Genomic DNA, 23,831 nt, shown 5'->3' on the forward strand with positions numbered 1-23,831 from the left:
CATCACCTAATATGCTTAATTGGTAGTAGGCTTTCGAGCCTTTCCAGCTTGGAGTAAGACAACATGCATGAAGAGGATGATGTGGACAAAATACTCATTTGCCTAATAATTCTGCACTCCCTGTACAGAAAGTATCGTTACCGCCTCATAGCACTATACGTGCTAGTTATTCTAGATTTAACTCCTTAATGTGTCTTTAGAGGGTTTTTTTTTTAAGCTCTTGTATAAATTAGCTTTATTGTATTTTTTATTTTATGTAGTTCTGTTATAATGTTTGCTATATTGAGCCATGTGGCCTTTTCACGTTTTGGCTGCTGTACCACAGCAATTTGCAAACTTTAGTAGTAGTAAGTATTTCTTATTTAACGTTATTTTTTTTTTTAACGCTCACAGGTGTTTTGCGGCTCCAAAGAATCTAAATAGTCACTAAAATAATAAAGGACACTCTACAGGCACGCTGGCGTGCACAACACACACATCAGCCTGGGACAACCAAACTTCTCACTATCGATGTTTAAACTACGAGGGCAAAATTACGGGTTTTCGCTTAACGTGCATAGTTTAAAGTTAACGGTTTCGATGAAATAATAAAAACACAATTCAAGCAAAACAATAAAATGAGTCGCTAGTTAGCTACTGAGCCCTATTAAACGACAACGGCTACGGTCCAAATACAACGAAGAACATTTCGACAACTATAAAAATAAAATAAGCTTACCTTTAAGACAGACGTAGTTGCTAGGTAAACACGGCTACGCTAAGAAAACAAAATATTTCTCTTGAGTTTAAATAGCTCGGTGACGTCATGAAAAGTGCTCAACGGGACGTCTAATGGGCCAAAAAGGACCGTAAAGGCCGCTGCTGTCGCTTCAACTTCATGGTAAATGGAGTTGAATTTGTATAGCGCTTTACTTAGTCCCTGAGGACCCCAAAGCGCTTTACACTACATTCAATCATTCACCCATTCACACACACACACACTGGTGACGGCAAGCTACATTGTACAGATCAGTACAATTTTCGTTAAACACAAATAAAATCTGGACTTGAATAAAAAAAAAGAGAACTTGTAAACTAAAATAAAATGAAAATATAGAGGACAGATCTTTAAGTAATTTTTAGTTTGGTTAAAAAACATTACAAGTTGCCTGATGAGTCACTGAAAGACAAGTTTACTGAGACTCTGGATGTTTATAATACTATGACACACGTTCAAAAATTGTGTTATTCTAATAATACCTGTACTAATCTTAACTATGACACGTCATTGCACACAGCAATAATTGGAAAGACAGAAACTAACAAATACTAAACTAAAAACCCAACATTGTCAAACAAAAACTAAAATGGAACTGAACTAAATTTTAAATAGATCAATTAAAATAACAACAACAAATAATTCAAAAATACCAAACTATATTTAACTCTGAGCCTGAGGAATAAGCAGTCACCAGACTTGCGGGATGTTAATTTATTCTTTAACAATTTCATTTGTAAATCACAAAATAAAACTGATTTTGTTTAACAGCTAAACACAGTGTTATGTTACTTTTATGGGTTGGCCTTGGGAGTCCAGTAAGGTCATTGTGTCCCCTCAGATGAAATCTACTGATATGTTTTTACATCTATGAGTAAAACATAGAGATTCTTAGTTTTGTAATGACAGACTTAAACGCTCACGCTGCAGCGCACACAAAGATCATGCTTGGTCCTGCAGCAGCAATGGAGGGAAAGAGTGTGACTGAGGATACAAACTATAAAAGTCAGATTTTGAAAAATACTAGTTTCCTTTTTTGACTTAAAAAAACTGCAGTGCGGTGAATTTCTGCTCTTGTCTGTGACTCCAGGTGTTCTCGTGTGTGGTGACTTCATTAATCCACTTGTGCACATTGAGAAAATTTCTCTCCTTTCCACAATATGCTACCCTCTTTGTCCTTTAGAAGTGCTCAAAGTATGCTAAGAAAATAAGTCACCACCAGCCCAGAGCTTTAATAGAAGGCAGCATGGATCCATGCTTTCATGTTGTTGATGCAAAATTCTGACCTACCCTGTGAATGTCTCAGCAGAAGACTTAACAGAGCAGGTGATGTTTTTCCAGTCTTGCATTTTCCAGTTTTGAAACCTCACTTTCCTGTCCTTAGCTGGCTGGTGTTCTGCTGATGTAGACCATCCGCTTCAAGCTTTGATTGGATTCAGAAATTCTCTTCTGCATACAGTGGTTACATGAGTTACTGTCTTATCAGCTTGAAGCAGTCTGGCCATTCTTCTCCGATTTCTGGCATCAACAAAGCATTTTCTCTTTTGAACCATACCCTATAAACCCTAGACATGGTTCTGCAGGAAAATTCCAGTAGATCACCAGTTTCTGAAATACTCATCTGGCGCTAACTGTAATGAAATGCTATGTGACAGGTAAAGACCGAAACACAGGACTTGGGAGACTAACTTGGGAGAGTAACTTAAACTCAGCTTAAGAACAAAGCATACATGGAGCAAGGCTGGTGCAAAACACATGGAAAACTTAAAAATACAGGGAACAGAGGGATACAACATAGAGGGAGAACATAAGAAAGGACAGATTCACACACTACACACCAGGTAATGAAGGAAGAGGAAACAGGTCGGAGCACAGCTGATGCTAATCACAGAAGAATAGACAAGGGAAGAAGAACTTAATACAAAACACAAGAGATTATCAAAATTAAACAGAAGCTAACACTGAGACATGGACTCAAACCACAAAACCTGACACAAGGACAGAAAGGTAAACATGAAGAAAAAGCTGACTTCACCTGAGAAAAAAATAAGGACAAAACACAAAGATGAGGCTTGGACAGAATGGGCACGAAAGAGACCTAACATCATCAAGCGACAAACAAAGAACTAGAAGCATAAAAAAGAAATTAAAAAGCAAGAAGCAATAATAACAAACTCAAAAGAAAAAATGATAGAAAGCTTTACGATAAATCAATATTCAAACCCCAAAAGAATCATAAACCTACAATACTCAAAACCAACCAGATCAAGAAACACCCTTTCCACATTTCACAGTTACTTAAATTGCATTTATTGCCCATTCTGATGCTCAGTTTGACCTTCAGGTGGTCACCTTGACCATGTCTGCATGGGTAAAAGCATCAAGTTCCTGCCATGTGTATTCCTAATAAAATGGCCAGTGAGTGCAAATGGTTGTATACTAATGCAGGCCATTTATGATTTAAAGCAGGATGTTTATCCTTGTTTATACTTGACATTGTGTAACCTGTGACACAGATGACACAATGTATGAGTTTATTAATTATACAGGAACTCATCCTGCACTCCAGTTTTGCATGTAATTTTGCGGTTGTGCATCTGAGTTTATAACCTCTGATTTGTGGACAAAGTGTGTAAGTGCAACAGCACACATAAAAGATACTTAAGATAAAAGTTAATTTTGCCTTTAATGGAACAGAAAAGGCAGCACGGTGGAACGGTGGTTAGCACTGTTGCCGCACAGCAAGAAGGTCCTGAGTTCAATTCCACCATCAGGCCGGGGTCTTTCTGTGTGGAGTTTGCATGTTCTCCCCGTGTTTGCGTGGGTTCTCTCCGGGTACTCCGGCTTCCTCCCACCGTCCAAAGACATGCAGCTTGTGGGGATAGGTTAATTGATTAATCCAAATTGCCACTAGGTGTGAATGTGCGAGTGAATGTGAGTGTGAATGGTTGTCTGTCCCTGTGTGTTAGCCCTGCGACAGACTGGCGACCTGTCCAGGGTGTACCCCGCCTTTCGCCCTATGACAGCTGGGATAGGCTCCAGCGCCCCCCGCGACCCTGAAAAGGATAAGCGGAAGCGAATGGATGGATGGATGGATGGAACAGAAAAGTGATGTAGGGAAAATGCCCCCCTGTTAAAGTTGTTTGGTTGTCCAATGTTTATGTCTGTCACAGATCCAGCTAAACTTTCATGACTTTTAAATATTTATTTAAATTGATGGCATATTTTTTTCCAAATCAAATAGAGGAAACAATATGGAATTACTCAAAGATTTTAGGCTCTCATTAAAGCTCGTTTACTCGGAGGTGCAGCAAAGCAGTACTTTTTATATTGTTCTTGACGTTTTTTAGTTTTTCACATTGAACAACTGAATGAAAATAATACAGTGTCATAATAATACAACAATCTGGCACAATGGCCAAACTTTTTAATTATTTTATTTTATTTTACTTTGAAGGCGTTTGAAGCTTAAGATAACAAAATGTAATAATTGTTTATGTGTTGTGACAGTGAATTAACGCCGGGTGGCAGTGTGACATCTCAGATTGACTGCACTGCGCTGATCGTGGTGCTGAAAGCAGACGACTGCCACAAATGAAATACACGGGAAGAAAAACATATTTCATATCAACTCATATTGAGTTGAAACAATAACTGAAATAGTTTTAAATTAAAAAATGATTTTAATTTTAGGCCATTCAAAAATGAGCAAATTCACTTTTTTCAATAAAGTTTACATAAATAAATAAATAAATAAATAAATAAATAAATAAATAAATAAATAAATAAATCTTAATCCACTTGCAGTCTGGAGACCACGGAGTAGAAGGAAACTACTGTGTTTTTTTCACAGCTCCTACATCTTCACTGCCTGAGCTGTGGACTAAACAGACATAACCATGCCTCTGCACAGAAATGACGCATTTTCCATCACCGGTATAAAACCGCAGCATCATTCTCCGTCAGCAGCCAACACTCGCAGTTTACAGCCTCTGTGCACTTCTCGGCAGACCAGCTGACCGCTATGCGCTCTTCACGGTGTTCCCGTGCCATGCGCTCTGCAGAGTAGAACCTCTCCAGTCGCATCGAAGTGGCCCAACGATGGAGGGCACAAACAACACGACTGCCTGGCTTCAACTCGACAACTCTTCAAACAAAGCCCCAAAACCAGAAGACGAGGAGGTGAAACTCAGCTACCAAGTGGTCACATCCTTCCTGCTCGGCGCGCTCATCCTGTGCGCAATATTTGGGAACGCGTGCGTGGTTGCAGCAATCGCGCTGGAGCGCTCTCTCCAGAATGTCGCCAACTATCTGATCGGCTCTCTTGCCGTCACGGACCTGATGGTGTCGGTGCTGGTGCTGCCCATGGCGGCGCTCTACCAGGTTTTGAATCGGTGGACTCTCGGGCAGATTCCGTGCGACATCTTCATCTCTCTGGATGTGCTATGCTGCACGTCGTCCATCCTGCACCTGTGCGCCATCGCTCTGGACAGATACTGGGCCATAACCGAGCCCATAGACTATATGAAGAAGAGGACCCCGAGGAGAGCCGCGGTCCTCATCAGCGTCACTTGGCTAGTGGGGTTCTCCATCTCCGTGCCGCCTATGCTGATCATGCGCTCCCAGCCCAGCAGCATGGCAGAGGACAGGGCGAACCCCAAGCAGTGTAAGATAAGGCAAGACCCCTGGTACACAATATACTCCACTTTCGGGGCTTTTTACATCCCGCTAACTCTGATGCTGGTTTTATACGGGCGGATATTCAAAGCTGCCCGGTTCCGCATCAGGAGGACGGTGCGTAAAACGGAGAAAAAGAAAGTGTCCGACTCCTGCCTGGCGCTCTCTCCCGCGCTCTTCCATAAAAAGATCCAAGGAGATGCACAGGGCAAGAGCTGGAAAAGAAGCGTGGAGCCCCGGCCGCTGCCGAGTGTCAACGGCGCGGTGAGACACGCCGAAGACGGCGAGTCTCTGGAGATCATCGAAGTTCACAGCAACTCCAAAGGCAACCTGCCGCTGCCCAACACCCCGAGCTCCGTGCCGCTCTTCGAGAGCAGGCACGAGAAAGCGACGGAGGCGAAGAGGAAGATCGCGCTGGCACGGGAGCGCAAAACGGTGAAGACTTTGGGCATCATCATGGGCACCTTCATCCTCTGCTGGCTGCCTTTCTTCATCGTCGCCCTGGTCATGCCTTTCTGCCAGGAGTCGTGCTACATGCCCCGCTGGCTAGAGGATGTCATTAACTGGCTGGGCTACTCCAACTCTTTACTGAACCCCATCATTTACGCGTACTTCAACAAAGATTTTCAGAGCGCTTTCAAGAAAATCATCAAGTGTCACTTTTGCAGACCGTGATGGTTCAAGACTCACAGGATCACTGAGGGCTGATCTGGAGACATCCAGGTGAAAAAGAGACCAACAGCCTGCGAACAGATTGTTCTCAAACAAGAACTGAGGGCTCACAATGATTATTGCCGCTCATCACCATCGTTAAATATCTCCAGAGATGTCTATAGCCTATGCATAGATAAAGCTGTGATCGTTTGATTCAAGCTCCGTGTTGCTCATCCTGTTCTTTGATGTCCAATAAAAAACAACAACTTTTTAATACTTTTCCCCCTGAAGTCATTATTTTAACACTTTTAAATTCTGCGCCAGGAAGAATTTATTGAATTGAAACTGTGAATCCACGTTTCCAGTAGCTAAGCTGTGAATATTTAAAATTAAAAAATAACATTTTAACTAGGCAAAATCAATAATATAGTGTTTCTTTTAGAAATTTGATGCTTTCCTCAGGTGCCAGTCGAAATTTTAGGGTTATTTTAATCCGATGGTTTACATTACAACATTGAGGCGATGGTTGTTGTAATATGTTACTGTATAAAAAATAAGAAAGAAGAAGAATATGAAGCATTTTGTGGGGTCTGTTAATTGAATAAAATAAAAACCAGTAAAATAAATTAAAAAAAAAAACTAAGACGACAATTTTTTGGACATTAAATTATAGACAATGACATGTATCTATGATGTCGCTCTGCTACACCATAAGTAATTACATACGTTAATAATGGATGCAGTAATAATGGATACAATAATGTGGCAATTAGCAAAACAGAAAGGGATTTAGTCACAATAACATAACCTTCAACTTCTGAAGGATTGTCATTGTCTCTGGTGATAACCCGTCACCCAGCTTCTATAAACTACCATGCATGCGCATGCAAATGATGGCATTAAATATCTACTGCAGGGCCCTCAAGCAAGGTGCATAACGAGACACTTTTCCCAGCAGAAGCGTCAACAGTTAAGGATGTGACTGTGCAGCTTCCACATGTGGATTTTTTTTTTAAATCCGTCTGTCTGAATATGACTAAATTACCTCTCCATCCACTGCTGACCTGTTGGAGGCCGACTCATTACAGAGTCATGCCATTTTGGTGTTTATTAAATTAAAAAAAAAAAAAAATCTTAAATCAGAATCAGAATACTGTATTAACATCAATCCCAGAGGAAATTATTTAGATGAAACTGAATTTCTGGGAAATGTGGCCATAAATTAATGCTAAATATAATGAGAATATTTAAATGGATGAAAGAGTGTCTCTAATTAGAGAATTTCTTTCTACAAGAGCAGGAATGAATTAAACTGAAATGTGATCTTGCAGGCATTAAAGAGGAAAGTGATCTTAAATTTAAAAGGGCAGCTGTGTATTTAAATCTGTCAAAAAAGCACCTCACTTCCTTACAGGATCTAATCCCTTGCATTTGAAGCATGTCACCCTCCGCACAGCATCTTCACACAGACTCCTGAGTCCTGAGATGGTTCCTTATGAGCGCCACCTGCATTCTGATCATGTCGTGTCATGCATGTATGGGTGTTACATCAGTGTTCAGAGTGAAACAAAAGCTTCCTTATTACAGTCTGAAAAAATGTATTTCACCATTCCACTGAGGTGTGTGTCTGTGGGAGCTTTTTGCATGTGCCGGATATATGGACAAACCCATGGAAAGAGGGGACAAAAAATAAACACACACCATTCATCATATGTGAGATTTCACAAATAGGTTGCAGCTTAAGTGGAAACGGTGCTACTTCACTTGTGGCTTCGTAACATATAAGTTCATCTTAAAAGGGGTGTGAAGGCGGCTTGCAGATGGATGCTGAAGAGGTGGTCGCCATAGAGACATATGGGGGATGCAAACTCCGGGGCCGAGGGGCAATTACCTGATCAAAGGCCTGCTGCGACACAGGAACACGGAGGTGTGTATGAGGGACCCACAGCTGCCTGCTGCCTCACACAATAAGCAGGTGTATTATTTTATTTTATTTATTTATTGGCTGGTGCTGAAAAGTGGTGGTCTTCTAGCAATAAGAGTTCCAGAAATCTTCCTCATATCTGAACAAAAAACCCCAAAACAAATAAAAAAGAAATTATCATTTCTAGAAGTTGGGAAATCATAATTACGGCAGCTAAAACATGAAAAGTGGCTTATTTCAATATAATGAAAGCAATTACTCAGAATGAACAAACTCTGAAAATTAAAAAAAAATGACACTAAAGAAGAAGTTCAGTTTAATAGAAAATGAAAAGAGGTAAGAGCTCAAGAATAGAAATTGAAGATGCTTTAAATCCTATTTAACTTTTATTTGAACTTAACTGTTTTTTCTCTATAAACCTCAGACAATAACAGAGCCACATATACACCCACAGACAATTCTTCGTTGCAGTTCAATGAGGTGCTGGAAACATTCTTCAGTGAGTTTGATTCATATTGACATGATAGATTTTATGTGGCTGCACATCCTGAATCTCCTGTTGCTCTGTTTGATTGAGATGTTTTGGCTGTGGAGGCCATTTCAAACTGCTTCACTGAACTCATTGTCATGTTCAAGAAACCAGTTTGAGATGATTTGACCTCTGTGACATGGTGTGTTATCCTGCAGGAAGTAGACTCCAGGAGATGGGTACAGTGTGGTCATGAAGACATCGAGATGGTCAGAAACAACACCAAGCTGTGGCATTTAAACAGTGTAACACCAGCCTAAACTGGTGCTACACAATGCAAGGGACCCACACTTTTGTGTTTTTTACACCAAATTGTGACTCAACAACGTGAACGCCACAGCAGAAATCCAGACTTAGTCCAGACAATGTTTTTTTTTTTTTTCAGATCATCTATTGTTCATTATTTTAGCTGATCGGAGTGGTGCCTGGTGTGGTCTTCTGCCTCTGTAGCCCATGTGCTTCACGGTTTGATGTGTTGTACAATCAGAGACGATCTTCTGCATACCCTGGTTGTAATGAGTGGTTGTTTGAGTTACTCTTGCCTTCTTATTTGCTTGAAGCAGTCTGGCCGTTCTCCCCTGTCACCAAAAAAGCTTTTTACCCAGAGAATGGCTGCTCATTAGATATTTTCTGTTTTTTGGACCATTCTCTAAAAACCCTACAGGTAAATGTGAAGGAAAATCCCAGCAGATCAGCAGTTTCTGAAACACTCAGACCAGCCCACAACAACTCTACATTCAAAGTAACATTTTCACCACAATTCTGTTACTCTGATTCAACCCTAGTAAGTCATCTTGACCATGTCTACATGCCTAAATGCAATTAGTTTCAGCCATGCTCAGCTGATTACATCTAGGTTAAGGAGCAGCTAAACAGGTGTACCTAACAGAGTGGCCAGTCATTGTATTTGTTTTAACAAAACATCTCAGATATACAATACAATGCAAAAGTTTTAGGCAGCTAAGAAAAAATGCTGTAAACAAAGAATGCTTTGAGAAACATAAATGATTGTTTATTGGGCCCAAATGTATTCTGGAGCAGAACAACGACCCCAAACATACAGCTAAAGTCATTTGGAACTATCTTCAGCATAAAGAAGAACAAGAAGTTGTGATGGCATGGAGCCCGCAGAGCCCTGATCTCAACATCATCGAGTGTGTCTGGGATTACACGAGGAGACAGAAGGATGTGAGGATGCCTACATCCACAGAAGATCTGTGGTTAGTTCTCCAAGATGTTTGGAACAACCTACCAGCCGAGTTCCTTCAAAAACTGTGTGCAAGTGTACCTAGAAGAATTGATGCTGTTTTGAAGGCAAAGGGTGGCCACACCAAATATTGATTTGATTTCGATTTCTCTTTTGTTCATTCGCTGCATTTTGTTGATTGATGAAAATAAATGATTAAAACTTTTCTTTGTTTACAGCATTTTTCCTCACCTGTCTAAAACATTTGCACAGTACTGTTGAGATTTACATTTTTTCTGGCTCAGTTCTTCAAAGGACGTTTTCAAAACAATTCTCATGATGAGTTTGGATGATGCAGAATAGTTTATAACTCTTCACAAGTTTACATGTCAAATTTCTTTTCTGGCCTGAAAAACTAATTACAAGAAATGATGCTCTCTCACACATGAGCCAAAAAATTAATGTGCTTTTGTGGCTTTTTCTCTGTGCCACAGTTTAAATATCTGGGGAGATCATATTATAATTCCATCTGTGTCCAATGAAGAATATCTAAACTGACACAAAGATTGGCTTTTCTATTTTTTTATATGAATACCCAAAATATATTTGTCATCATATATATTTCTTAAATTAATGATTATAACTATTTATTTTAGCTTGCCACAACAGAGCCTTCAGAATCCCCATGGATTCTGATAGATTACACTTTAGCTAAAACAGAGGACTTTGCATACCAGTAAAATACAGAGAAATGGGAGAAATTGCACAAAAAGGAAAAAAAAACAACCAAAAAACCAAAAAGGAGTTACATATTTTTGTGTGTTTTTTTTAAAATACTGTTCATATTACATTACAATCATGCTACTGACAGGATTCACTAATTTAGGATAACATCAACTTATGTCACTAATGCATCCACCATCTTAGTATTAACATTTCTTTAAAGATAGGAATACATGGTGTAATGTAACACAAACGCACATTCAAGTGACAGAATAGCCTTTTACATTATATATGGAGTACGGTGGTAAAAGGCCTAGCAGGTCAAAAGGGTGGAGTTTAAAGACTCCTAGGTGTGCCCAGCAGATTGACAGGTGACGCGATATGATGTTTGCTGGTATAGTGAAGTTGGAAAAGTTTTAAAACTTGTGATTTTAACAGTCTTACTTTGAAATATTTTAACATAAAACTACATAAATCTAAAGATATAGCCTGGAAGTGTTGCAGAAATGTTTTAAAACTAGGACAGACTCACAGAGTTTGATTGATGTGGGTTTTTAGTAGGTAGTAATGAAGAGAAAAATGCTATTGAGATGCATAACGGGAAGTAGGAATCACTCCTTTAGGCAGTTCCCTTAGAAACAAATCCAAAGTTCTATAAAGTACCTACTTAATTGATAAATATACAGCAATGGGGAAATCAAAAATACAGAAGTATTTTTAGTCTTTCATAATGCTTAATGATCTTTTCTCTTCACACTGAGGCATCCAATTTGTGTGTCCTAATAACTTTTAAACAACAAAAATAGGTGTTTTTTTCCCCCGATGGCTGATTGCTCAAGGTTTCCCCCTCTGAACGAACATATTAGTCACATTTGTCATCATCTCTTAGAGGTAATTTCTCAAAACACCAGCAGCAACAGTTTCACAAAACCTGCTGAGCAAAGCATTAAACTTTTCCCTGAGTGGTCACTTAAAAATGTCCAGGACAGAAGCAAAGCCACTGAAACACTGTTTGGATGCTAGTGTTCTCCAGCTTGGTTTACTGCACTTCCTCCGGAGACTGCAGCCAAGTGCACTTGGCTGTAAATCAGCCTGCATACTGGAGGAGGTGAAGAGTGTGGATTAAATTCCATCCATACACTCTTGAACTGTTCCGTCGTGTTTCCCCTGCTGGGCTGCCTGTGGCGTTCTGCTGTCAAAGGAATTACGTTATGGGTTTCCGCAACCTCACGGGAAGCAAAGGCGAAATAAAGCCTCGTCGTCTATTAAATTTTCCTTTCTTGAAACTGTTGTTAACGAGTTCAGCTCAGAAAACGAGGCATTAAACTCAGAACAGGGCTCACAGTAGATTATTAAAGATATATATAAGATATATACAAGATATTATTTAAGAAATATATAGGAAATAAATCTTCATCTTTTTCAGGGTTGTTTCTAGGAACTGACACTTTTAAAGCATTGTTGCAAATCTTCAATTTTCTGTTATGAGTTTCACTCATAAAGAGCAAGTACATAAACTATATTTAATGAGATGTGTTGTGTAGCAGCTTTTGCACTTTTTGATGGGATGACATTTTCTTTGGAAAACATCCAAATTAATTCAGTCCATGTTGCTTCCTTTAATCATAAATTTAATATTGATCTTATTCAAAAAGGGACAAATGCACAACAAACATGCAAATGCACAAGATTTTACCCAACCAATTGTAATCTACCACCCTGGCAGGTCAAAGGCATTTACACACAGTAAAATGTGAAGCAATTGTTCTGTATGAGTTTATAAGTCTTCCCTCTACTTGTGTAGAGTTTCAGTCTTCTTTACAAAAGTGCTTTATTTCATCGAAGTTTGCGGGGATTCGTATATACATCGCTCTCTTCGGGCCCCGCCCCAGCATTTCAATCAGGCTGAGGTCTGAAACATTAGCTAACCAAGGTCTAATAATAAATAAAGCTGTCATCTTGGGTAGGGAAGGCATATTTAACATGTCTTCACTCCTCATCCAAGGGCTCTCTTTAAACTGAATTAAAGATGCTTTCCTCTCATCAAGGTGAAGTTCTCAACTGCTTCATCATCCTGTCTCTGTGGGGGAAGCACATACACCTTCATACATCATATGGAGGAAGTGGATGATGCAGTAATTTCATGTTTTCTATCTTTAAGCTTTGTATATTTGTATATAATAATAATAATAATAATAATAATAATAATAATAATAGTGTGTGTGTGTACAATGTAAAATCTTACATTTAATTAAATATGGTCAAATTAAATTTACTTTGGTACATTCAGTTGATACACATTTATTGCACATTTTCCTTAATTATTTAAATAAATTAACCTTACATTTTTTTGCATTTTGCCTAAATTTACTATATCATGTTTATTTGAGTATGAAGAATCCTTAGGGTTTTTTTTGGAGTGTTATTGTAAGAAATAATACTCTCCTGCTTCTTTTATCGCAGCACACTGTGTAGTTACAGAGTTCTGAACGTGTAGCTGTTCTTTCATTGGTGATCAAGCTTCTGTTGATGGGTTCATGTGAAACACACATTCCTGGTCATGCACGAGTGTCTCTTCTGGAGGCGCAAGTAAACAAATGAAGCCTCTGCTGTGAAGTCGTGATGGTTCGGTGTACAGCTCAGGGCTCCTCTAAAAGTAATGAAGTCAAGACTCATTATGAGTACATCTTTATTAAATTAACTTTGCCAACTGGAGGCCGGAGCAAAGTTTTAATGAATTTAAGTGCTCCGATCCTGCATTTGAACTGAACTGACTGAAGCAAAGGATAAATCCTCAGGATCATATCTAATATCTTAACCTGATTTATCAAATCTTAGCAGGCTGTTGAAGATGAAATTTTCCAGTATTCAGCATAGAAAACAAAATGTGTAACAAGTAGTGATTTAAGAGAAATTATGGTCTGTAACTATTATTAGGCCCAAACCACTGTATTATTTTGCATTTTGTTGAATCAGACACTGCTCGCTCCTCTCTCTCTCCAATCCTTTCATAAATCTTAGAGCCTGTTCGGCCTCAGTCTGACCCTCCTGAACCTGCAGCAGGTGTCAGCGCTGTGACTTTGTTTGGTTTCACAGGCGTCATTTTAAGTTTGACATCAAACAGAAGCTCTTTCTTTGTTGTCTTCTGTTTGATACCTTCAGCAGGTGTTCAATCTCATCTCCAGCAGATTGAGCACAAGATGTTAAGAGTAACTATCATGTTTATAAAGGAAAAGGAGTAAGAATGTGCAGAGTTGTATGTGATGACCTTTTTTTCTCAACCTCTTGATCTTGAGTTCCCTGTAATGGGTCCAGACTGTGCTATTTACATGTTTCCACATTTTTTAACCCTCTGAGATCTAAGTTGTGTGACATCTCGAGCCCTAACCATAACCCTAATCCAAATCCTTGGCAATCGGAATATCCATCCATCTATCCGTCATTCCTAACTCTAACCTAACTCTACCCAGCCACCTGCTTCAGCTCTTCTGGGGGGACTTTGAGGAATTTTGAGGTGCACTGAAAAAAGGAGACTGGCCATCTCTTGGATTTCTGTCTTGGGTGTATTAAACAGAAATTACCTAATGTTTTAAAATTAAGTGTTAACTTATCTCAGCTGTTCAAGTTGCTGTCAAAGCAAAACATCTGTGTGCAACTATTGAATTAAATAAATCCAACACGTTCTTTTTTTTAGTGTGGGGCTCATCTGAATATGCCTGAAACGTCTTATCCAGGAAGCATAGTTAGAGCCACCCAAAACTGGTTATTTTTGATGTGAAGTGGTAGCTGATCTACTCTGAGCTCCTCTTGAATGACTGAGTTAATCACCTTATCGCCATGGGAGAGCCCATACACCTACGGAGGAAGCTAATTCCACTGCTGTATCGGCAATCTCATTCATCTGATCACTACCCACAGCTCCTTGCCATAGATGAGGGTGGGGATGTAGATCAACTGATAAATTTCTCTTTTTTCTTTCACGCCAAGCTCTCTCCTCACCATGACACATCAGTTCAGCATCCTGCTCCAGTCTGTTGTTACTCTACTGCTCCATCCTTCCCTCATCTGTTATCAAGTCCCCAAGCTACTTTAGCTCATACAATTGGGGCAGCAACTCATTCCCAAACTGGAGCAGATACGCCACCTTTATTCTGACTGAGAACCACAGCCTCAGACTTGGAGCTCTTCCTCCTTATACTAGTTGCCTTGCACTCGGTTGCAAAGTTTCAAAATTAAAGCAGGAGGTCCCCACTTGATAAAGCCAATAGGACTGCATCGTTTGCAAAAAGCAGTTACAAGATCCTGAAGACACAGAGTCCTCCTCTCTTTATTTATGAACCAAATCAGTGACAATAAGCAGCACTGGCAGTCCAACAGCCAACTCCCAAAGGAGGGACATGGCCTACAGTTTGAGCTCCTGTTCTCATCCTTTTAAGTCAACTTTTCCCTGATTTGCTGTCCTACTATTGCTACTATGTTTTTACATTATTATTTTCTTAGTTAGCAGCTATTTTTGACATTGTATTGAAAGCTTTAAATTCAGTTTGCTGATAAAGTTTGCTGGCATTGGCTGATCTGATCGAGTTTCAAAAAACTGGTGACTAAAACCCAAAAATTAGGGCAAACTTTACAGTGGATTCATCCATCTTTAATATACAGTCTATAGTGTGGACCCAGGCAAGTAAAATCTCATTTAAAGAAAAGCTTAATCATCAACCAAATGAGGTGATTATAAGATAGGAAATAACTAAGTTATTAAGGATTTCGGAAGTTCTTTGCTACATCAATTGAAATGATGAATATTCATAATTATAAAGAAAAGAACATGCTGTTGGAAAAATTAAAAATGAACTGAACTCAAAGGAAAAATAGATTCCACAAAGATTTTTGCATTTAGTCACTAATTTTAAAAAAGCAGTCGTCATTTCTCCCACTGTAGTTTTGTCCATGCATTCTGGTTCATTTGTAAACAATGAAAGGAAGACGAAAACGTCAGAGTCATAGCACAGCCTTTTTGTTTTCCTTCAGAGGAATGGAAAATTTCTCTCGATGTTCAAAGCACAATATTGTCTATGTCGCTTGGGAAAGCAATTTCCATGCATCCTCATCCTGTGTTATTAAGGATGGATCAATCCATGACATTTTCCATCTGCCTCTTAAATCTGCCTGTATGGATGTTTTGGGACACATATAAACTTTGTGAAGGTGGAAGTCTGTTTTTATTGCCGACAGCTGACAGCAATCTTCTCTGGAATTTGGCTGTGTGATTCCAGCGGTAACTGAGATTTACCTTTCAGCATTTCCTCATTGTTTAACACCACGTTTGTTTTTAGGCGATAACAAAAACACAGCATGCAGCTTTTAGGAAAGGATAAGGTCTTTAATGTTTGATTTTTTTATAACTTTTAATAAACTTTGTGGCACAGAAATCAAAACTAGCTGTACTGACCTAAAAACCCATCTGTAGTCTTTTGGAATGAAAGTGTAAGTTATAAACACCCTCTCTTGTGCCATCTGGTTTACAAAAACAAGATAGGGATGTCCAATCTGTTAAACTCAAGGCATTAAAATTGTAGTGCATGATGTGTGAAGTCATCGATACCCAGTCACTGGACTGTGTGATCGTCGACACACTCGTTCCAGCAAATGGCGACTATGACACAGTAAGTAATGATCCTCGATCTGATACACAGTTACATGCGTTAAGTAGGGACAGAAACTGTATTTCATTTTATTTAGCACTGCAAACACTGTTCCTACCAGTCAGACACAGCCAAGCAAGATTTAGAACACTTTTACTCACTGTTATAGATAATAATTATCATAAATACCTGAAGTATATTGAATAGTTTTCTCTTTTTTTATTTAAAAGGAGCGCAAACCTACAGACCCCATGAACAGGATACATAGACAATATGTTATGTTATGTTGAAAGAACTAGATATAGAGATATAGATATAGAGCTCATGAGCTCATGAGCTCACAGAAAACTCAAAACATTCCAAAACTCAAAATGTTGGGTCAAAAGCCCATGACAGTCTGTATGAATTATATTCATTAACTATCTTTCTTTCTATCTAAACATTTCTTGTCAAAAAAAAAACCAAAACACCAAGAGACAACATTCATTAGCTATATAGTCACATATTTCTACAAAATATGCCACCTTGCAGAAGAACATGCACTTGTGCTACCCGTGTTACCTTTTGGGAAAGAAATTCTTGCAGGAAATAAGATTGTGATCTTACCTAATCTCATAAGGTTCCCTTAAATCCAGTGTAGCGATAATCAATTCAGCCGACCTTCTAGAGATCAGTTGTGACTGCTGAGCTGATTGGTGTACATGTAATTAAAATTGATCTATTCCTCCTAATAGTTTATATGCTTTTAATCCAGTGATTCTTAGCACAAGCAATATGCTATTCAGTGATTAACTTAACGAATAGGAGTACTTCAGTATTTCACTACTAATAACTCTGATGTGAATGTTAATATGAAAATGGGAGCATTTAAATTGGCTTGTATCACACTGACATACAGTTTCCTCTAACAGCCTCTTAGCTATTTTTGTTTGCTTGCTTGTTTTTTATTTGTTCCCTAGTTTTTTTTTCCTTTTTTTTTTTTTTTTTCAGAAAATCACCTCTGTTTGCATTTTCATCATTGAGCAGCACTAGTTTATGATAGCTTATGGAGTCCATTGATCACTAACTAAAGACAATGAAGATTGTTGTGGCTAGAGACAGCATTTTTCTAGAGATAATGTTAGACAGCTAGCTGCTACAATGAATGCCAAGTTGTCCACTTTATTACTTAAGCTAATGCTGGTAAGCAGAAAGCTTTATCTGGCCAAACAGGAAATTCACTGTAAGCAACAAAACACACCAGCATCAAATATTGCCTGTAGAGGTCAGTTTGCCTCATTAATCAAATTTCCCTGCGCTGAGATTTGAGGTATCACTAGATTTGTGCAGCTAAGTTACAGGCAGACTGACCAGTTTGAAAAGAACAATTATGTTCTTTTCACTCATTTTCAGTCTAGTTTTTATGCCGATAACTGGAATACTTACAACTTTTGACATATTTTCTTACTTTGCATGAATAACAACATGCACTTAATTACTTGAGGGTGCCCTCCACAATGCAAAACTCAAGTGGTTTGTAATAAATAAACTACTGCCCGATTAGAAACGTAGCGCTCCTAACCTGTTTATCTTAACCATTTTTACTGAATTGTTGCAGTAGCAGAGCTCATTGTTTCCTCAGTTGGGAGGTATTTCCTGAGCTGGGTTTTCATGGCAGCGTCCCTCCCTGTTTCACACCATTCTTTGCATTCATGCCCCCCCGTCTCTTTCTGTATCATAAGCTTTTGCTTCATTTAGTAATATAAGCCTTTAACAGTAAAAAATTCAAACATGATTATTAAACCGTATATTTAACAATGCAATTGCTCAACTCTTAACTATTTCATTAGTGCTCTTCCCCAGTGGATGAACTTAGCACATATTAAAAAGCCCCATTGGCACAAGGGACATGTAACATCTTGTTTCTATGGTGATCTTAGTGGCCACATTAACAAGGTGAATTTTTCTTCAATATTTCAATATGTTTTTTCCAACCAACCTCTCATTTATAATTCAACATTAGTTTGTAAAGGGAAGCTGTTTTAGTTGATGGTTGTTTGTTGCTCTCTGCCTGCTGGGGTGAAAACCGTGACCTTGTGTACCTTGTATCTTTAGTCATTTCTGCATACAAGTCTGCTCGTGGGGTCACGGTCTCCATTCTAAAAGCCAGTTAATTCAATATGTGCATGCGCTTCTGCAATGTCTCGTAAGTGGTTGTAAGCTGAGGAGGAAAGACATTTGTAACAATATACAGCAGAGGCAATTAAATAAAATGAGGAAATGTCAGGCAAGGATGAATATGAATGTGTTTGTTTTCTGGATGTGTTGAATATTAATCAAAGTTTTTCATTTTGAAATGTTGCATATCCACTTTAAGAATCCTTCAAACTTCAGAACTACTTCATGCAGCAGAAATTATACATGGTTATACATGTACATGACTTCTATCATTAGTTAAAGTTCCTCTTAAAATTTGATGATACATGCACTGTTTACTTGAATCCCCATTTTTCATGGAAGGATTCAGCAGTATTGGCCACTAAGAGATAACAGTCTCATTTTAGGAGACTAACAGCATCCAGGTGAGAGGGCTGGAAGGATGGCATTGACATTAATCCCATATGTCTAACTCAGGAGGCCATTAAACATCAGAATGTACAGGAGAATATGAGAAAATGAACCTACAGGTCTCTTGATTTATGATGGTAGTGAACATTTTCCTAAACACTGTCATCGAGTTTTAAAGAAAACAAAATGATCATTTTGTAAGTTATGATGCTCATTATTAAGGAGCCACAGAAAGAGCCAGCAAGTAATAGTGAGTTAATCATTAGGTGATCACTAGATAGCTAAAGGGACTAGGGATCATGGTTATTTTTTTAATATTTAAAAATGTCGTTATTATTATTATTTTTTATATTACAATATTTTAAGACAAATAACAAGGTGTGTATTTTCTCAATCTGCACGATGAAGTATGTAATGCAGAATTTCTTATTCACACCTGAATGTGGTCACACAACGAAAACACAAAAATGTGTTACTAACTACCTGGTGATGGACTCGTTATACAGTGCTTAACAAACTTATGAGGACACCACAAAATGCAAGCGTTATGCCATATCTGCCCTAAATTAACAGCATAGGTAACTTATTTATTTATTTTTTATGTTTCTGTAATGACAGCTGGGATAGGCTCCAGTGCCCCCCGCGACCCTGAAAAGGATAAGCGGAAGCGAATGGATGGATGGATGGATGGTTTCTGTAATGGTTAAACCACCAGGATTGAAAGGTCTTTGATCAAACTATTTTAAACTCTAAAATACAATCATTATATCCATCCATCCATTCGCTTTCGCTTCTCCTTTTCAGGGTCGCGGGGGGCGCTGGAGCCTATCCCAGCTGTCATAGGGCGAGAGGTGGGGTACACCCTTGACAGGTCGCCAGTCTGTCGCAGGGCCAACACACAGGGACAGGCAACCATTCGCACTCACATTGACTCGCACATTCACACCTAATGGCAATTTGGATTTTCCAATTAACCTATCCCCACAAGCTGCATGTCTTTGGACAGTGGGAGGAAGCCGGAGTACCCGGAGAGAACCCACGCAAACACGGGGAGAACATGCAAACTCCACACAGAAAGACCCCGGCCTGATGGTGGAATTGAACTCAGGACCTTCTTGCTGTGCGGCAACAGTGCTAACCACCGTGCCACCGTGCTGCCTACACTCATTATAGTCCATGAATTTTCAAATTCTTAATTTTTTCTTTTCATGGGATCCCTGTCATGCTGAGAAATGAAGCTGTTGTCAATCAGATGCTTCCAAATGGTTCTGATTGGTGGATCTGGCTGTGCTTTTTTTGCATTCACATCAACTTTAACACATTCCCTGACACCACTGACTGAAATGCAACCTTCTGCCATGTTTTACAGATGACTGTAGATGTTCACTGTTGTACCTCGCTCTTGAAATCCTCCACCAAAAAGTCAATGTATTCATAAGCCCTGTTTTACATACTGTTCATCTGCTATTGGTAGTTTTTTAGTCCTGCTTCTTGGACAAGTGGAGGGTTTCATCTGTCCTCCTGATGTCACAATCCAGTTAAGAAAAAAAAAACATGGTTATAATAGAGGTGTTTTTAATTAAATTGCAATTTTATTGCATCTGCTTTTTTCTTTCTTTTTTTTTTTTTGTCAATAAAGCCCTTCAGTGGCTGACAAAGTGCAAACTTCATGTTTTAAAGTTTTGAAACGTTAACCTCTTATATTTTGCTGTATATTACACACACAAACATAGAGTACAGGAAACATCTTGTAATCCTTGTCACAGTCACAGACTCCTTGAGGAGATCACACACATTCTGTGAGAGTTCAAACAGATGAGTGTTCAAACAGGATGACCGTCGACTGGTTGGAGAGGTTGGAAAGCCTGGATGGCCTGAAAGTCCCAATCCGAGAATAAACATCTGCATCTGAGCAGGCACCCCATGACAGGTGAGGGCTGGGCGGGGTGGTGTGGATGACAGGCACGGGAAGAGGGAGTGACAGGACAGGGGGTGTTGGAGGGAGAGAAACTGGAGGGTGAACAGGTGGACGTGGTAGGACAGGAGGTGGGGGGAGTAGCAGTGGAGGGGGTGCCGGTGAGGGCAGCGATGGAGGTGGCACTGGGGTGATGACAGCAGGTGTCACTGAGGTTATGGTTTGGAGTGGTGCAGTGTCTTCAGGTACTGCCCTGTTCTTCTCTGGCAGCTCCTGACAAGGTGTGGGGTGTTTGAGTGTGTAGGTGCCACTGTGGTAGAAGCTGGTGTACTCCAAAGCATGCCTCGCTCTGGCCATCCTCAGCCTGAAGAAAACATAACACCAAATAAATATAGTGGTAAAACTCGGATCCCATTTCTGAGGCCAAACTGAGTTGGGTCAAGACGCACACAGATGACTTACCAAACAAGCCTGACATCAATTTACCTTTTGGCTACATGTTATTACACATGTACACACCTGTGTCTCAGCTGTAACAGTCTGTACAGCAGCAGGAGGATTACTGCTCCTGCCAGAGTAAGCAGAAGAATAGCCACCCTCAGGTCTAAACTCCAGCAGGATTTCCCACCAGGTCCCGATGAGCTGCAGTTACTGGGGCTTTGTGGAGTCTGCGGCTGGAGAGGTTCCTCCATCCCCCGTTTTGGATTGATGATAGCCCTGACCAACACGGGCTGGATGGAGTCCAGCAGGAATGGGTGTCGGCTCCTGGATATCAGACTCTGAGGTTGGGGAGGGATTTGGAGAGAAGTGCTGATGGTGACTGGATGACCAAGCTGCATCGCTGCCAGTTTGATCCAGTGAGGAGGAGTAATGGAGTGCAGCTTGATGTAAATCAGTTCTCCATTTCTTTCTCGCAAGTGTGTTCGTGACTCCCCAGGAAGTGGTTTTTAGTTTCTCTGAAATATAAAATAAACTTTCTCTGTATGCCTGTTCTGTCTGATATGCTTTTGTTATCTTTTATGTAGTTCACTGTCATTCTAAGATGTTTTCACTCTCACTGCAGACAATGGCAGAATATTCCCTCTACAGTTTTTTTTTCCACATGTATAACACTGCCTTATCACTGGAAAGAATCCATTAGGTTTGTGAGAGGAAGATGTCTAAATAAGAGGTTGGACAAAAGACATCCACTCACTTACTGTGAACCCAACAGACTATAACCACAGTAACCCAAACACAGACTTTATAGTGGTGGGTATCTAAACAACCAGTGGTTACCAGGCAGTTGCCAACATATCTCTGTGCTTGTCTTACTTATCCCATCTCTATTGTTTCCTAAAGATTCAAGAGTTTAAAAAAACAGTCTAAAACTAACACAGACCATGTTTAATATAGTATATTTAATATGTTATATCGGAAACATTATGCCCATTGACCACTTTAACAGCAGCAATCAGCCAATCACACAGCAGCAACCTAATACAGTTAGTCGAAAACAGATGGTTAAGATGATCGACTGAAGTTCAAACTGGGCATCAGAATGGGGAAGAAAGGTGATTTAAGTGACACTGAACATGGCATGGTTGTTGGTGCCAAACAGGCTGGGCTGAGTATTTCAGAAACTGCTGAGCCACTGGAATTTTCCCACACAATCATTTCTGGGCTTTACAGAGAGAAAATATCCAGTGAGCAGCATTTTCTCTGTGTGAAAATATCTTGTTGATGGTAGAAGAGGTCAGAGGAGAATAGCCAGACTGCTTGGAGCTGATTCGATGGCAACAGTAACTGAAATAACCACTCGTTACAACCAAGTGAGTGCTGTTTATACACAACAGCCTACCTGAGTATTGTTGCTGACCATGTCCACCCCTTTATGACCACAGTTCTGCCATTATAATACATCATGTCTCAAATAATCTTAACTCGTTTATTGAATGTGGCAAGCAATTCACTGTTACCTCCAAAGTCAACAGATCTGATTCTGGTGAGAGCACCTTTGGAATGTGGAAAAACAGGAAATTTGCATCATGGATGTGCAGCCAACATTTCCGCAGTAACTGTTTAATGCTATAATGTCAATATGGACAAAAATCTCTGGGGAATGTTTCCAGCATCTTGTTGAATCTCTGTGAACTAATGTAGTAGTGAAGACCAAAGGGAGCCCAGCTAGAACTAGCAAGACGTAGCTAACAAAATAGCCAGAGAGTGTAGAAGAGATGAGACATGTCAATGAAGAATCCCGAATGCAGAATCACACAACAGCAAAGATGGTGCTTTAAGTATGACTTTTAAAACCTTACTTTAGGGCAAAGTTAGCAAATCTTTAAAAGATTTTTAAAGTCAGAGCTGACAGCTGATTTTATACATGCAGCTCTCGTGTCCCACTGAGCAGTGATATGAAAATAAATTTAGATAAAGCTTCAAAATCACATAATAAAAGAAATTAATTGATCTCACTGGTTTTGTTCACTCGAGTAATCACCTGAAAAGTATTGAAAACATAAGAAATAAAAATGAAATCTTGAAACTGCCACTGCCTAAACTCCTGTTTGGTCTAAATTTTTACAAGAAAGTTTAAACTTACGTCATTCAAATGTGACTGCGTTGAGGGCAAATTCATTAGAAAATGCAGAAAACAGAAAAAAACTGCTCACAACAAGAGCTGTGGTTAAGAGCTGCACAGCTTTCCAGGACCTAATGCGGAATCCTGAGTTCACACCAGTGGAGAGGAAGCCAGTGAAAACAGCAGGAAGCTGTTCACTTCCCTGACATACAGTACAAAAACGTGATTGGAGAGGACTTCCTATTACCATGGTTACAGGAAACTAGTCAAGGAAATGCTTTTTTCAAGGACCTGAGCTTAATTCTGATAGACAATGACAGACGCTCTACTGTGTAGAAGCAATATTTAATTCTTACAATGCTATAAATACCACTCACATCATCCAACCATGTACGATAAAAAAGTAAGCCTCCTATTTTGCTGTACAGCCTCATATAACAAAGAAATGCTTTATAAAAAGGGTTTTTAAGGCTTCTTTGCTTTGATAAATAAGATAACAAAATGCCCAATAGAGTAGAAGAACCACATATATGCTTCCTGACCTCTAAATCTGAGGTTTATCTGGTAAGAAAGAACAAAATTAACAAAAGCTGTTTCAAAGGGAAAGTGCTGTTTCAGAGCCGCCAAAGCAGCCCAAATTATCCCGACTGTGCCGCAGTGGGTCAACAGATGCAAAGAGATGGAGGCCGCCATGAAAGGCTACCCACTATCTGA

At 39.5% G+C, this 23,831-nt stretch overlaps 3 protein-coding genes across 5 annotated transcripts in view; 1 reads left to right on the top strand and 2 right to left on the bottom strand.

Moving 5' to 3' along the window:
* The window catches only part of LOC102300575, a 10,974-nt gene extending 10,159 nt beyond the window's left edge, over nucleotides 1-815 (bottom strand). Inside the window, exon 1 of the mRNA XM_042220586.1 lies at nucleotides 719-815. The gene's annotated coding sequence lies outside the window, so the exon portion shown is untranslated. The remainder of the gene's footprint in view (nucleotides 1-718) is intronic.
* Nucleotides 816-4,660: 3,845 nt separating this feature from the next.
* htr1ab (5-hydroxytryptamine (serotonin) receptor 1A b) lies at nucleotides 4,661-6,362 on the top strand. Its single transcript, XM_005921686.3, has one exon. The coding sequence runs from the start codon at nucleotides 4,859-4,861 to the stop codon at nucleotides 6,107-6,109; it is 1,251 nt and encodes a 416-aa protein (XP_005921748.1). The 5' UTR covers nucleotides 4,661-4,858; the 3' UTR covers nucleotides 6,110-6,362.
* A 13,394-nt stretch (nucleotides 6,363-19,756) lies between these two features.
* LOC102299648 (inverted formin-2) lies at nucleotides 19,757-23,303 on the bottom strand. 3 transcript variants are annotated; one of them, XR_006054381.1, is made up of 3 exons: nucleotides 23,139-23,302; nucleotides 21,017-21,510; nucleotides 19,757-20,918 (listed from the first exon to the last, which is right to left on the bottom strand). XR_006054381.1 is itself a non-coding variant. In XM_005921684.3 (3 exons), the coding sequence occupies exons 2-3, from the start codon at nucleotides 21,391-21,393 to the stop codon at nucleotides 20,447-20,449; spliced, it is 792 nt and encodes a 263-aa protein (XP_005921746.1). In that variant the 5' UTR covers nucleotides 21,394-21,510; nucleotides 23,139-23,303; the 3' UTR covers nucleotides 19,757-20,446. The 3 variants fall into 3 exon arrangements, 2 of the variants coding, with proteins under 2 accessions (XP_005921746.1, XP_042076521.1); XM_005921684.3 differs by having other exon boundaries at nucleotides 21,074-21,510; nucleotides 23,139-23,303; XM_042220587.1 differs by lacking the exon at nucleotides 23,139-23,302 and having other exon boundaries at nucleotides 21,074-22,143.
* Nucleotides 23,304-23,831: the final 528 nt, after the last annotated feature.

This window comes from Haplochromis burtoni, unplaced genomic scaffold (genome assembly GCF_018398535.1).
Source record: "Haplochromis burtoni strain Fernald_Lab_line unplaced genomic scaffold, NCSU_Asbu1 Contig_51, whole genome shotgun sequence".
Classification (NCBI taxonomy): Eukaryota; Metazoa; Chordata; class Actinopteri; order Cichliformes; family Cichlidae; genus Haplochromis; species Haplochromis burtoni.